The sequence below is a fragment of the Biomphalaria glabrata genome, chromosome 1 (assembly GCF_947242115.1).
Source record: "Biomphalaria glabrata chromosome 1, xgBioGlab47.1, whole genome shotgun sequence".
NCBI lineage: Eukaryota > Metazoa > Mollusca > Gastropoda > Planorbidae > Biomphalaria > Biomphalaria glabrata.
Window position 1 is genome coordinate 24,317,147 of NC_074711.1, and position 14,580 is coordinate 24,331,726.

The window sequence follows — 14,580 nt, forward strand, 5'->3', positions numbered from 1 at the left end:
ACCTAAATCTAATATTATTACGGAAGTGAATAGATGTTTTGTGTAACGGAGATAGTAAAATAAATTATTCGTATTATTAAATAATTATTAACTTATGACAAATTTAGATTTAGATATCGAACAAATATTCTGGATTGGAAAACTATATGCGGTCATCTCAGGGTGTCACCCCACCCCCCCCCCTTTAAAAAAAATCTTTTTTTTTCGTTTGTTTAATGCGCTGTAATACATAAAATGTTTAATTACCTACGTTATTTGATTGAGTGTCATTTAAATTTTAAAATTCAGTTGTCGATTACCATTTTTATATATAGTTAACTGGGTTTGCAAAGTCGTGTGAAATTCTGCACGCATCCTTGATCTCTAGAATCAAAGACATCGCCATTAGTCTATAGTTCAATTTTGCAACAATGCAACCATAAGTGAATTACACTGTTTTTTTTTTCTGGATTTTAAACTTGAAAACGTATCATAAGACGATCTCACTTTTAATAAAATTCCCATTTGTGAAAGTGTCGTTTGTTCCTTTGTCTCAAAATGTTCTTAATTTTAATTTTAAATTCTTTTTCACATGACGCCATACTTAAGCGGATGAAACGGTTGAAGGCTTTGTTAAATGATTTAGAGATATTTTTAAGGTCTCAGTGATTAGTGGCATATGAATCATGCACTGTCGACTTTTATTTTCTACAAGAACATTTGTTGCATTTAGACCCTTCTCAGTCGTAGTATTTCTGTTGAATGTCGCCTTTTAAAAAATTATCATATACGCCAATATTTTGAAACTAATATCTACTATACTTTGTTGGTTGTTGAACTAAAGAATTTTTGGTCGTATTGCGCAATGATTGCTTCCAGTAGGAGTTGAAGCTCGGTTTTAAAAAACGATCAATGCACATAAGAATGAACCTCTTTTTCTCTTCTTAAATAGTGAGTCCGGCATCTTGTTATCTCTCGCCTGACATTTTCTTCTAGTTTTAATTTTTTTTTCCTTCTGAATCACAGGGCTTTTTTTTTTTAGAAGAGCCTTTTTTTTAATAACACTTTGCGCTAACGAGTTAGGCTTTTGTTAAAGAAAAGGTTTAATTAGTCACCACTTTGACAATAGTCTAAAGATAGACCTACTCTTGTTTATAAAATTGGGCCTTCTAGTAGGCCTACATCTCTCCCCCCCCCCAAAAAAAAAAAAAGTAAAGATAGATAAAATAAAAGACCTTTAGCTGCGCCTCTAGTGGCAATAATTTCAGAACGAAAAATGTATTTCAATCGTATCAAAAAATGCGAGGCAAAAAGCTAATTTCTGAAAAAGAATGTTCACATGTTATACACACCTATTAAATAGCTATTCTATTGGTTGTTAATAAATGTCCTATACTCCTTCATGGTTCCAGACATTGAAGCTGCATTTTCATATCTTTGGGCTCCACATATAAATTCAAGCTCAACCTTTTCTAGACATTTTAAGAAATTAAGTTGATCTCTCGTTGATCAGCGTGTGCTATGTTATTTGTGCTATGTCAGGTGCATAGTCAAACAAAATACAAAAGTGCTTGCAGTCATTCTGACTCTAATATCATTTACGTCGTTTACTAAAACATTTATAAACTTTTTAACATTACAAAATGATGTATTTTCAGCTATGGGTTTGAACTACATAACATTTCCATCATCTCAAGGAAATTCTTTATTCAATAAAGACTCGTTGTTAATATGGTCACAAAATGTCAAATATTCTGCTTTTATAAAAACAGTTCGCGCAATATATCCTTCCATTGTTTTTTCTTCTTTACATCAATCATATCAACGACTAAATTGTCAATTGAATTTGTAGCCCTTGTTTTCAAATTTTCCAATCCAGATGAATTCTTCATATGTCTTTTAATATTCAATATCGTACTTTATTTCAATACAATCAGTTGAAACTAGTCGACAACAAAAGAATATTTTATTTGCTATTATGTAACTAAATCGTTCCCATTAGGAAGCATCAGAATCATCTTGACACTAGCCAAGAAGAAAAATCCCCTAAAATATTCACGTATATCACTGGACTGACACATTGTAACATTTCCTTCATCTTGGCTAAAGCTTCTTTTACAGAAAAATCAAATTACATCATTATCTTTAGATATCTCAATGGCCACTTATTTACTTTACGATTCTACAAAATTCACATTAATTACATATTTTAATAATATTTTATGCCTGAAGAATGTCGTCATTTGTTAAATAGTGACTCTTTGTTGGCATCCAGATATTACGGTGCTAGCTACAAATACAATAGATTCGATTAAAACATCTTCTTAAAATCAAAGCAGTTTTCATATACATACATGTAGCTGATATACATCTGAAAATAAGTTTTCACGTTTTCCTTTTGATATATTAAATATGATACAGAAATTTGAAATAATTTCATTAAAAAATATGTTTAGTCAAAATGAAAAAAAAAAGTATATAGATCTATTTATAAATTGTGAATAACATGTTTTAATGTTTAGCAAGGGTTGCTATTTTTTTTTTTCATAAAGTGAATTTTTTTACTTGGTTGTCACCTTCTAACGGGTGTCACCCGGTGCGGACCGCACTCCTGCACACCCGTAGTGACGCCACTGTATAGTAATATACTAAATATAGATATATCTAGATGAGTCTAGCTCTATAATTGACTATATTACTACATGGTTTAATGATTTGCAACTCTGTGATGCGCACTGACATCTCGTTTCTGCAAAAGTTGTGCACTGTTAGGAACTAGAGTCTGTTGTGTTGACATTGAGGGTCTTGAGAAGAAACTATGCTAAAGACACTGTTATGCTCTGTGCGTCTGTTCTTGTGATATTCTGATAAATAATAAAGACCTGCCCTCCTTGAGCTGCCTCCCTTAGGTTTATTACACTAAGAACGAAAAAATATTTTGGCTGATTTGAAATCAACAAAGCGAACGTAGCGAGCCCTTACCGAAGCACCCATCTTGATTTGAGCAGAAACCTAAGTCATAGAAATCTTCAAACCTTTAGTAAAACCTCACCATTTTAAAGTTGTGGTTTGCACAGTAAATACAGTGATTGCCCGATAACCAATGTTTTGTCTACTTATAATGAAGATACCATGATACTAATCATAGCTAGAGGCTTGCAGTTGATTTCAAGGCAAAAGATGTTTTTTTTTTTTGCTAGGAGTATTTTTTGTTTAAACTAAGTCTGCAGACTTCTTGTACTCTAAGATATAAAATGCTAGAAATAACCCGTTAATTGCTATTTCTTTTGATATCCTGTCAACGGAGATCACGAGACAATATCAGCAACCGATGTTAATGTAATCAAACTTTAGGTCTTGAATGCTGTCAAAATTTATAGATAAAAATGAATTGGTTTTTCTTTTTCTTTTGGCAACATCCACATTTCCCAACAAGTCTATAACTACGTTTTGAATAGATAGAAGTAGTTATTACTTTTGTTTTTAAGAAGCTCTTCAAATACTAGATCAAACACTATATCATATTTGGAAATCAAATATATCACATCTAAAAAGTTTTATTACTTTTGCCACCTAATTTTCACGATAGCAGCCAAATGAAAAGTTGTTACCGGTACATCATACTAATAAGGTTTAAATTACATTGATTTGTTGCACAATGAATCAGGAATTTTAGAATCTATCAATGCACCAAGAAATAAGACAGTCCAAATCTAATTACAAGATGATCTACAGTAGTCTACCATAAAATATAATAGTACTAATATCCATAGACATGTGTCTGAGTCTTTCTAGATTCTATTGAGTCTCACATCTCAGTTTTGAAAGAGTTTCTCCTCTTAGTTTCTAAGATATAGATTTAAAAACAAAAAATAAAATAAAAAAAAATATTATCTAACATCCAGCAGTGGGACCAACAGGAAGTAAAATATTCTCCATGCTTACTTCTATAAAATATTAATTATATTTAAAGCAAAAAAACAGAATTAGTGAATCGGCTAAATTTTTAGAATAGGAGCTATTTGCATTGACCCCAACTTCTGTCATAATACAGAGTATTTCCTAAAGTGAACAAAATTTCATCGTGTTCTGATGAAAAATACTGACAGTTCTAATGACACAAGAACAATGATTTACAGCGTATTTGTACAAGTATGAAAACATTAATAACAAAATTGTGCACAACACTAACAAATATTGAAACCATATTTTAATGTTTATTTGTCATCTCAGAGTTGTTTCGGAATTCAAATTAAGAAATAGAACATTTTTTGTTTAAATAATGAAAACATAATTAAAACAATTCACAAAAGAAATATTATATGCACAATACATCACCGATGTTTTAAAAGCATTCTTACTATACGGTTATCCCCACTTTCTAGATTATCTATCCCTAATGGTGATATGTCAAGACCAGCACATATTTGTGTAACTTAACGCGTTTTCAATGCCACCATTTCCCGCCATTAAGGCTGCAATGATCTAGGAAGTCTGAATTACCATATATAAAGATAAATGAAGAGACCACAATGACATAGATATTATATAATTATTTCATTAATATTTCATTCTCACGAGAACCTATAATATACATGGCGATATTTATATTGTGTACTTAACAAGGAATGAATTGTGATATAACAATGAAATGATATTGAATAAATAATATCAAATTAATACACAAACATTCATCTACTAATTGATCTTTATTTAAGTAAGAATTATTTCAGTTTGTAGATGATAAAATACTAAATTAATAAACTCTAATACCCATTTTAAATTGGCAAACATTTCCGAGGCTTATTAAATTAAAAAGAAATGTATTTTTACCAAGTGCATGTTCATTTAAATTTTTGTAAACAAGATAACTTACATGCAATATATTCTTTAAATTGATTGGAACCAATCCATATTTCTTGTAATGTTTCTAATATTGTTTTGTTTCACAGCATTCAACTATAAATTGTGTCGAAAATGTTTACTTTTTGTTTTGTATGTGTATTACACTTTTCAAAAGTATAGAGTCATAACTGGATGTCCAAAGACCTATATATTTGGTTTCGTATGTTTGACTTACAGAATATCTCTAATCTCTACTTGAAAGGTCTTATCAAATGATTATTTATAATGAATGTAACTAGAGTAGTCCAATTGAGATCGTTGTACATGAGTAGAAAGACCATTTATATAATGTACAGCGACACTCCCAACGTTACGTTCGTTCACGATTTGAACTTCGTCCAGCCACGATGGAAGGTTTACATCAAGCACATATTTCAACACACATACAAGCACACACAAACACTCACCGTTTATTTCGGTATATAGCGCAGGCGCCTAATTAAGTTAATAAGTATACACGATTACTTTTGGCTTGTTAGTAGATTCTATCATGTTCAGCCTTATTTAGACCATACTCCATTAGCCACAGCTTAAGTTCTCTAGGAAATCTACAGGTCATTAGCGCAGACAGGTTGTTGTCATTAACTAATTAACGCAAACCTTGATCTTAGAGAAAATATGTAACTGTATCAAAACTTGAAACGATTTTATTCACATTCGATACTAGAATTCAAAAAAAAAAAGGTTGATATACTGGGCATATAATAGACACTGTATAAATAACTAAAAAATGAACTAATGTTAACGTTTTCCTAAGCACAAGGCCGACCTTTTAAATTGCGAGACCCCTCTTCAATTTTTTTTTACACTAACAATTACTATCAATTAGATCATTATGTCAAAATTTATTACACAGAATGCAAAGGAAGCAATAAATGCAATAGGAGCCAGAGGCTTAATTAAAGTTACGCTAATTGTACTATAGACTAAATATGTTAACCCTTTAGGTCCTATATCTTTAAAAGCCTTTGACTAGAGCCATATGCTAAATGTAATTTGCGGGTCCCCCGAAAGGTGCGGGACCCAATTTGGAGCAATAGGTAAAGTCGGCTTAAGGCCGGCCATGACTAAGCATGGTATCAAACTTACGGTGAAACAATGCTATTTAAATGACATTGGTATACTTAAAAAAAAAAGATGATTAGGAATAGCGTGGCACCACGTAAAAGAATTGAAGTTTTGGTGCGTAAGTACATAACATTTTTTTCTTTTGAAATTTATCCTATACTTGAAATTATTTATATTATTTATATTTTCATTTATATATCTAATTTAAAGTAATAGAACCAAGACCGGATTTAGAATTGATGAGGGACTTAACCATTCAAGATATGACTTTTTATTTTCCTTCGCTATTTCTTCAAAATATTTGAAAATATCTATGGAACCATTTTTTAGGGCCCCTCCAGCAAGTGGGGGCCCTAATCTATAGCTTGTGCTGCCTATGGTAAAATCCAGCGCCAAATTACTTTACAAACAATTTAAATATTTTTTGTTTTGTTTTAAGTCAACAAGATCATACATTAGGCCTACTGAAACACAAAATTTCACAAGACATTCGCAGACAGTCCAGAACATGTCTTCTATAGAGAAATGATGTCAATGATATGAACAAACAAAATCAATTGTGCAGAGCATATCACAATCAACGATTTGAGATCAACTTAACATACAAAACAAAAAGATTCAACAGTAAACCTTAAAAACAAACAACCCAACTCTTATTAAACAATAAAACAATTTGCATTCCGAAAAAGATGAAAAGAAACAACAACAAGATTTAACTCTAAAACTCATAGATCTAAATCGATCTAGTAGGCTACTGTTTTCAATGAAAAAAACGCATAGAGAGTGATCTGCTGACACTTGTATTTCGGGTATACTTTAAATAGCATTGCTCCCCCCCCCCCCTTAACTTTTGAATTAAATCTAGATCATCTGCCTAGACATTTATAAAACATATCACATTTTTGAACATTATTTTTCATTTTTGTAGAATACATATTCATACAGCGTTTTATACAAAAAAAACAACTTTGATTTATCCAACTATCCAACTGAGATTTAAAGAGATGATTTATTAAACATACACTCGGGTTACACTTGTAATCATTTAGAAAGATAAATTAGTAATCCACATACTAAATGATTGTGCGGGTTGGCACAATTCAGCAGTTATAGCATACACACACACACACACACACACACATATATATATCATGGGCGAAGCCAGGGGGGGTTTTTGGGGTTCAAACCCCCCCCCCCCCGAAATGAAATCCCCCCCCCCCCCGAAGGGGAGGAGTTTGAATTTAGTGACTGATTTTTTGCTTTGATTTTGTTTATTTTAGTTGAGATTTTAATACTAAACCATCACTTGCCCCAGCACAACAAAAGGGGTTTTGAGTTTAAAACCCCCTACCAGGGGGGTTCGAGTTTAAAAACCCCTACCAGGGGGGTTCGAGTTTAAAACCCCTACCAGAGGGTTTCGAGTTTAAAAACCCCTACCAGGGGTTTTGACTTTTAAACCCTCTACGTTGGGTTTTTGCAGTTAACTCCCCCTCTACTACAAAAGAAAACAAAAAAAATGCAAACGAAAATCCCTTAATTCCAAGAGCACAGTTAAGGAAGATTTTGATTTTAAAACCCCATCTAAAATTTACGATAAACCCCCTCTTCAATATAAAAAAAAAAAGCTAATTACGCACTCAAAATGTTATGAGCGTAGCTAAATGGGTTTTGACTCAGTTTTGAGTTTAAACCCCACTTCAGAGGGGTTTGAAGGTAAAAAATACCTCTTTAATAATAAAAACAAAGCAAATTATACACTCAAAATGTTATGAGTGTAGTCAAAGGGGTTTTGAGTTTAAACTCCCCTCCAGTGGAGTTTGAAGCTAAAAAGTACCTCTACAATATAAATAAAAGCAAATTACTCTAAAATCTATGAGCGTAGCCAAAGGGGTTTTGAGTTTAACACCCCTCCAGGGGGGTTTGAAGCTAAAAAATACATCTTCAGAGTAAGAAAAAAAGTAAATTACGCACTCAAAATGCTATGAGCGTTGCCAAAAGGGGTTTTGGGTTTAAGCCCCCATTCAGAGGGGTTAGATGCTAAAAATACCTCTTCAATATAAAAAAAAGCAAATTACACACTAAAATTATTTGAGCGTAGCCAATCCAATCGGGGATTTTGAGTTTAAACCCCTCTTCTACAGATGGCCTTTTTTTAAAGTTTAAAACCCCTCCAGATGGTTTCGAGTTTAAGATCCCCCTACAGAGCATTTTGAGGTGGAAAACCCCCAACAGATTATTTTGACGATAAAACTTCTCTTTTCGATATAAAATTTAAAGCAAACTACAGTCACTTAATTCCAAGAGCGTATTCAAGAGAGGTTACACATTTTTACCAGTGGCAGGGCTCTATTAATAAACTGCAGTGAATAGTCATCTGCCGAAATTGAAAAACACTAAATATGGCTCAACAAAGATGGCTAAGACAGATTTTAGGAGTCAGTTATAGAGATCGGGTCTAAATCAAGGAAATCCTATGCCGAACTGGGAGTTGACCCCTTAGTAAGATTGTGAGAGAGCGACGCATGAGGTTTGCGGGACATGTTTTCCAACAAAATGAATTAAACATAAGAAGAGTTGCAATGATATCCTAGTACAACTTGACGCCACTCATTCATGGAGGTCCTCATGGCAGGTGGGAAGAGGCTTCAGACATTACCAGTGACAGATTTTTATGGAAACTGCTTGACGTCAAATGCTCCGAACGGCGCGGGAGGATCTAAGTCAGTAAGAATATCACATTAGGTTTTTGAAATAAAACTTTTTAATAGCAGGAAAATGCAGTGTAGATACCTCAGAATATGCATTTTGTTGGCTTTCAATACCAGAAATAGCGATTGGCGGCGGGGCTTCGCCCCGCGCTGGGGGAGCTCCTAGCGCTCCCCCAGACCCCCTTGATAGTAATGGCGGGGAATCTACAATTTTATGGAAACAGCTTAACAGCAAATGCGCCGAACGGCGCGGGAGGGTCTAAGTCAGTAAGAATAGCACATTAGGTTTTTGAAATAGAACTTTTTAATAGCAGGAAAATGCACTGTAGATACCTCAGAATATGCATTTTGTTGGTTTTCAATATCAGAAATAATGCTTGGCGGCGGGGCTTCGCCCCGCGCTGGGGGAGCTCCTAGCGCTCCCCCAGACCCCCTGATAGTAATGGCGGGGAATTTTTCTACTAACTCAACTAGGGCACAATAAACGTCTTCCGAAAGCGAAAGAATGAAGGGTCAGAATGTAATAAAGATTATGTACACACACACATAAATACATATAATTTTTTTTTCGCGTGGGGGTGGGGGGAAAAAAAAATCCCCCCACAAACCCCCCCCCCCCCCCGAAAAAAATTCCTGGCTACGCCCATGATATATATATACACATACATACATACATACATATATATATATGCATGTAGTACACTATCGATTCCATTTAAATTATTAGGTTTAAGTAGGCCTAATTGACGCGTGCATCACGTGCTCATTCACACGCGGAGGCACAGCAGAACCAAACCCTCAGCTCCATTGATGCCTTGTCAACAACCATTCTTTTCAAATTGATCAGTCTTCCACTCATCAAAACAGCCTAATTCTGTTTTATCTTCAGCCAAGAAAATTCTCTTTATATTTCCCTCCATTTTAAAACAATAGAAGACGTCATCAATAAGTCACGATTGTTTTCGAACATATTACTACATTTTCTCCCCTCCACCCCACAATGTTCATATGTAACAGCAGTTTTCCATATCTCCCCCCCCCCCAACCTTAACAAAAAAGATAATCAAGCAACATGAGATTTTGTATGAATTGATGGAATGTAGCATTAACATGATGATACTATAGAATCAATGACTTTTTAATATACATTGTGTAATAAAAAAACAAACTAATATGCATATATCAAACTTGAATTACACAAATACAGATATGAATAGGGTCAGATGTACATATCAACCATAGGATTTGTATACAAATATAAACATGACTAGATAGATACAAATCGGCCGATACCTCCAAAGCGATAGACCGTTGATCTTTAAAATACCCGATGTAATGAATTCTATTATGTCAAAGAATGTGTACTCATTTCCAACAAGTCATGGTGGCTGTATATGTGAATTAAAAATTACAACAGAATAACTATACATTTTAGCTGTTATATCCTTGTAGGTAACTATGATTTCATACAGATATTCAATCTACATTTTATTAAAGTGATTTTCACACACACAAAACACATTGTACTGAATAAAATAGCACTTTCCCCTCCCCTGTAGCCTACACCCTGCCCACCCCATCTGCAAACCAAATACATGTCATTTCAACTGTGTTAATCTTGTATGAGCGAGTGCAAAATGATAGTATAAAAGACAGACTCTACTGCCATTCATTTGATCAAAATAAAGTTGAAAAGAAGTAGTAGTAGAGAACGAAACAAACACTGAATAAAATAGGGAAAAAAATGGCCTGTAAAATTGTTAAACTACCATCGAGATAATGTAGTGTATATTAGTATTATTAAAGTTATTCTTAGTATAAGTAATAATAATAATAATAATAACAGTAATAATGATACACTTTAAGATTTAAATTGACCCCTGGTAGACAACAGCTTAGTTTGCCTAAAATGTGACAAAATAAATAGGTCACAACTGGTTCTGTGTAGCCAGGTAAAACACAGCGCGCCATTCTTTAACATTCAGAATCAAAGACACGGCCTCTTATATTAAGGTATTATAGTTATTATTATATACTACTCCATATTGCACAATATTGTAAATGGAAATGAAAACGATCAATTGCATTCTAACCTATACACGTTCAATATGAATGTCTATGTTCCTTATAGTGTCAAACAAAGAGAAAACTAACATGAACAACTAGACGATAGTGATTGCCTTTTGACGCAACGTCTATAATGTCTAAGATGCTATATAAAACTAAATACACTAGACTGAATTTTACATGGAAGATTTTTGATAAAAGAAAAAAAAAACAACAACTGATACAGCTAAATGAAATAATTGAACCCCAACATTGTACAGTAAAAACAGAAATCGAAATATATCCGTTTCTTTTTTTGCTCTTTGCTTACTCGGCATGATAGCGCCGCCCATAAGTTGAAAATAGTGACTATAAAGCAGAGAAATTACTGACAAGAGGTTTCCCCCCCCCCCCCCCCCAAAGTTCTGTTTCTTAGACTTTACCAGTAACCGTCTACTGTGAATTTTTGTTGTTGAAGTGATTTAAAAAAAAATTTCTTTGCGACTCTATGACAGAGTGTAGCCGTATTAAAATTGTATTAAAGTTGTGTGGGTGATGTCCTGATAAAGTACAATGATGAATAGCATATTTGAAGAGAAATTTGCTACTGTTCTGAATCCCTTACTACAAGTCTACTACTAAATATAGAAAAGAATTGAATGACCGATTGGAAAATTCAAATAGCAGATATTCGAATCTTCTTAACCTTTTCCAATCTTTTATCCCATGGCTTAAAGATTACCGACTCCCCCCCCCCCCCCCAGAGTGGCATTAGAAATTGTCTCTTTTATTTCAATGCATAAGATTGACCAAGCGTGAAGCCGCTATCTGTAGTTGATATCACTTGAGAATCCCTGCTAAAACTCAAACTTTTTCGGTTTTCATTTCATTCGTTTGTAATAACACAAGCACATTAAAAACAAGCAAAATATAAACAATCATTTTTTTTAAAACTAAGATTATTACGTGCTTAACGTTTCAACTTGACCCGAGAATGGAAGAAATAACGTTTACAATTTTCTAAGGGGATGAAACCCTACATATTTAGCTGTCTATGTGAATACTGAAGAATTATTTGCCAATGAATAATTGTGCAAAGTTTCAACTAGATCCGAGAATGGCTTTTTACTTTTTACCAGACAGAGTGAGTTGATATAAGCTTTGTAAAACACAAAAAAAAAAATTGTAAGGGAGACTATTCCCACGAAGTTGAGCAAAACATTTTGTTTGCGGAGAAAGAGAGCATAAACTATACGTTACACCAACGATGTCAACCCATTAAGAGCTTGGGCCATATACATTTCTGACAGACAGACGTGTCGTGGAGATTATTTATAGGGACAAAATAGCATTGCGCCACCGGCGAATATGGCACCGACGTGCAACTAGTTTGTGGTTTATCTCAGACGTCTTCAGCTATACAGTCAACTCAGCCATTTATCTTTCTCTCTCCTCTAGCCCCTTTACCCCAATCGTTATGTATACAATTGTTGTTAATTCAGTCTACCTTAACTAAGCCAATCATTCACCGTTCTCTCTCTCGCACAATTTATGTTATTTCCATGTACATGTTGATTTATTGAGCGTCGAGTCTGGTTGAGCCTGAGAACACGATGTACTCAAAGAATGCCTACGCCCACACAATAAGCCTGTTGACTAACACACCATGACATGAAACATAATGTCAAAACTGTCAATATGTTGACGAGAATACCCAATAGTTATAAACAGAGAGTGGGCCTTTATATATTCATATTTATATAGTCATGACCTATGTACATTGTAATCCATGATTTATTTATCTTTCAACTGTCCATTGATTATATATCACATGACAACAAAACACAAGAGAAAATCAACTAAATTGACGTCAATGTACCCGTACACAAGATATATACATCACTGTAACGTCAAACATTAATTGCCTCCTTTTTCTTTTTTCAAAAAGCTTACCTTTCTTTTTTTTCATACTGATTGGTCCGATAGTTATAAAACACTTTTAATAACCTGTAGGCTACATTTACTTTTGAATCATTTCCTGGTAGGTATGTAAATTGGTCCATTTGCCATATTAAATAGAATTACTATGATGATGTCAGCATGGGTTCCATATTCCATTGAGATGATAACTACAGCTGCATACAATATACTTGAGTCGCCTTCCTCAAATATCTTTAAATTTAATAAAGAATTTCTCTGGTTCCCTTTGATATAACTATACTGTTGTTCACACGGGCGTTAGGATCTTACCAGTATAGCTTTTAGTTTTATTAACAGTCATCTTTTTTTAAATAGCCACTTGAGAAACATCTATAACAAAGTATATGTTCTGTCGTGACGTAATTCGTTTTCCCCCATTCATGGTCATTGGCTTAGGGATTTGTTTTACTCGATCACTGGTTTTAAACTTTCTCTTCGCACATAAGGTCCGTGCGGCACGTCACGATGTCCGGCAGGTCTGGCACATCTGACATCGACCTCGGGCCCAATACGGAGCCTAGGTCTCGGCTGCTTTGTCTGCGGCTGTGTCGGGCCTTGAAGATGACAGAAAATCTGGAATGAGGTACTTCTGACTCACTTGGCTCTCCGTTGACTGTTTGATTACTTTTCTGAAAAAAAAAGACAAATTATTAGTACACCAGAGGTATAAATATTTAGGTATAATAATAGATATAATAAAAAAAAGCTATGATTGACTTTTGAAAGTAATGTTAATATGTAGGTTATTAAGCGCCCCCGTATGGCATTTCTCTCAACTCTTTGTAGGATGCAATAATATGATCAGTAGTCATACGCCAAATAATCTAATATCGATACTACCATGAAGACTCGCTCCCTACAGCGCTCAAGCTACAGGCATCACTACATTAAAGAAGTAAATTAAGATCTACCTGTTCATACTTAAAAAAAATATTACTTTACCGTTCCACCTGTTTTATGTCTGTTACTTTCTTAGAACATATTGAGCCTACTTTGTGTTTGTTAGTGGTAGGATGTACATAAAATTATTATTCTTATTGTGAAGTTCAGGCCTAGGCGGCATTCTCCTACTGTCAAAGCCCAAGAGTAGGCCTGAACTTTCTTTTCGCTACTATGATGTGTACAGTTCTGTACATACTGTAATAATTAGATATGTACGTAGATATGTATAAACTGGATGAAAAATCTTATAATCTAGAACTATTTAAAAAAACATCAACAACAAAACAAAAGCTTCATTCTTAATTTTAAATATATGATGTTTAGGTATCAGATGTATTAGAAAAGAATACACGTTTTTTTCCCTCTCAGGATAAATGATACCTACGAACTATATCACTTATCAGAAGTAAAGTGAAGAATCTTAAACCATTTCCTTCACCAGCTCACCAATAGAATAACATGCAAGTGAAAAACAACACTAGTACATGCATACACAGAGGTAGATTAATAAAACAAAGGAAATATAAACACTTTACAAACATCTAATCTATCGAACTTAAATCCCATCAAGGGAAATAATGTTACAAGGGTGACTGCAGTTAAAAGTTTAAAAACAACATGGTTATTGCCGTTTTTAAAGTCCAACGATTGAAATACATGCATACAATGAAAAACTATGGCTAATTTAACGCTAGCAGAGGAGATTGTCTTTAAAAGCTATATAGGCTAAATAGTTTAGCATGAGAGCACCTTGCTTTTAGAAATTTAATTGGAAACAGACAAACTTTTTAAAATGCCCCACTTAAAAATTTATTCACCATAGTATGAGGCTACTTTAACTTTCAATTAAGTCACTGCAGTATTACTATAGCTTATCCATAGCAGCCCCCCCCCCCCCGCACCACTGTAACTAGCTAATGAAATACAAAGCTTTTTTCTCCTAAGAGACATC

At 33.9% G+C, this 14,580-nt stretch overlaps 1 protein-coding gene across 2 annotated transcripts in view; it reads right to left on the reverse strand.

Annotated features, from left to right (window-relative positions):
• Positions 1 to 11,125: 11,125 nt before the first annotated feature.
• Positions 11,126 to 14,580, reverse strand: part of LOC106078586 (PDF receptor-like) — a 123,100-nt gene continuing 119,645 nt past the window's right edge. For both annotated transcript variants that reach the window (XM_056029398.1, XM_056029403.1), the window contains exon 14: positions 11,126 to 13,315. In XM_056029398.1, the coding sequence (XP_055885373.1) occupies positions 13,109 to 13,315 (207 nt within the window). In that variant the 3' untranslated portion in view covers positions 11,126 to 13,108. The remainder of the gene's footprint in view (positions 13,316 to 14,580) is intronic.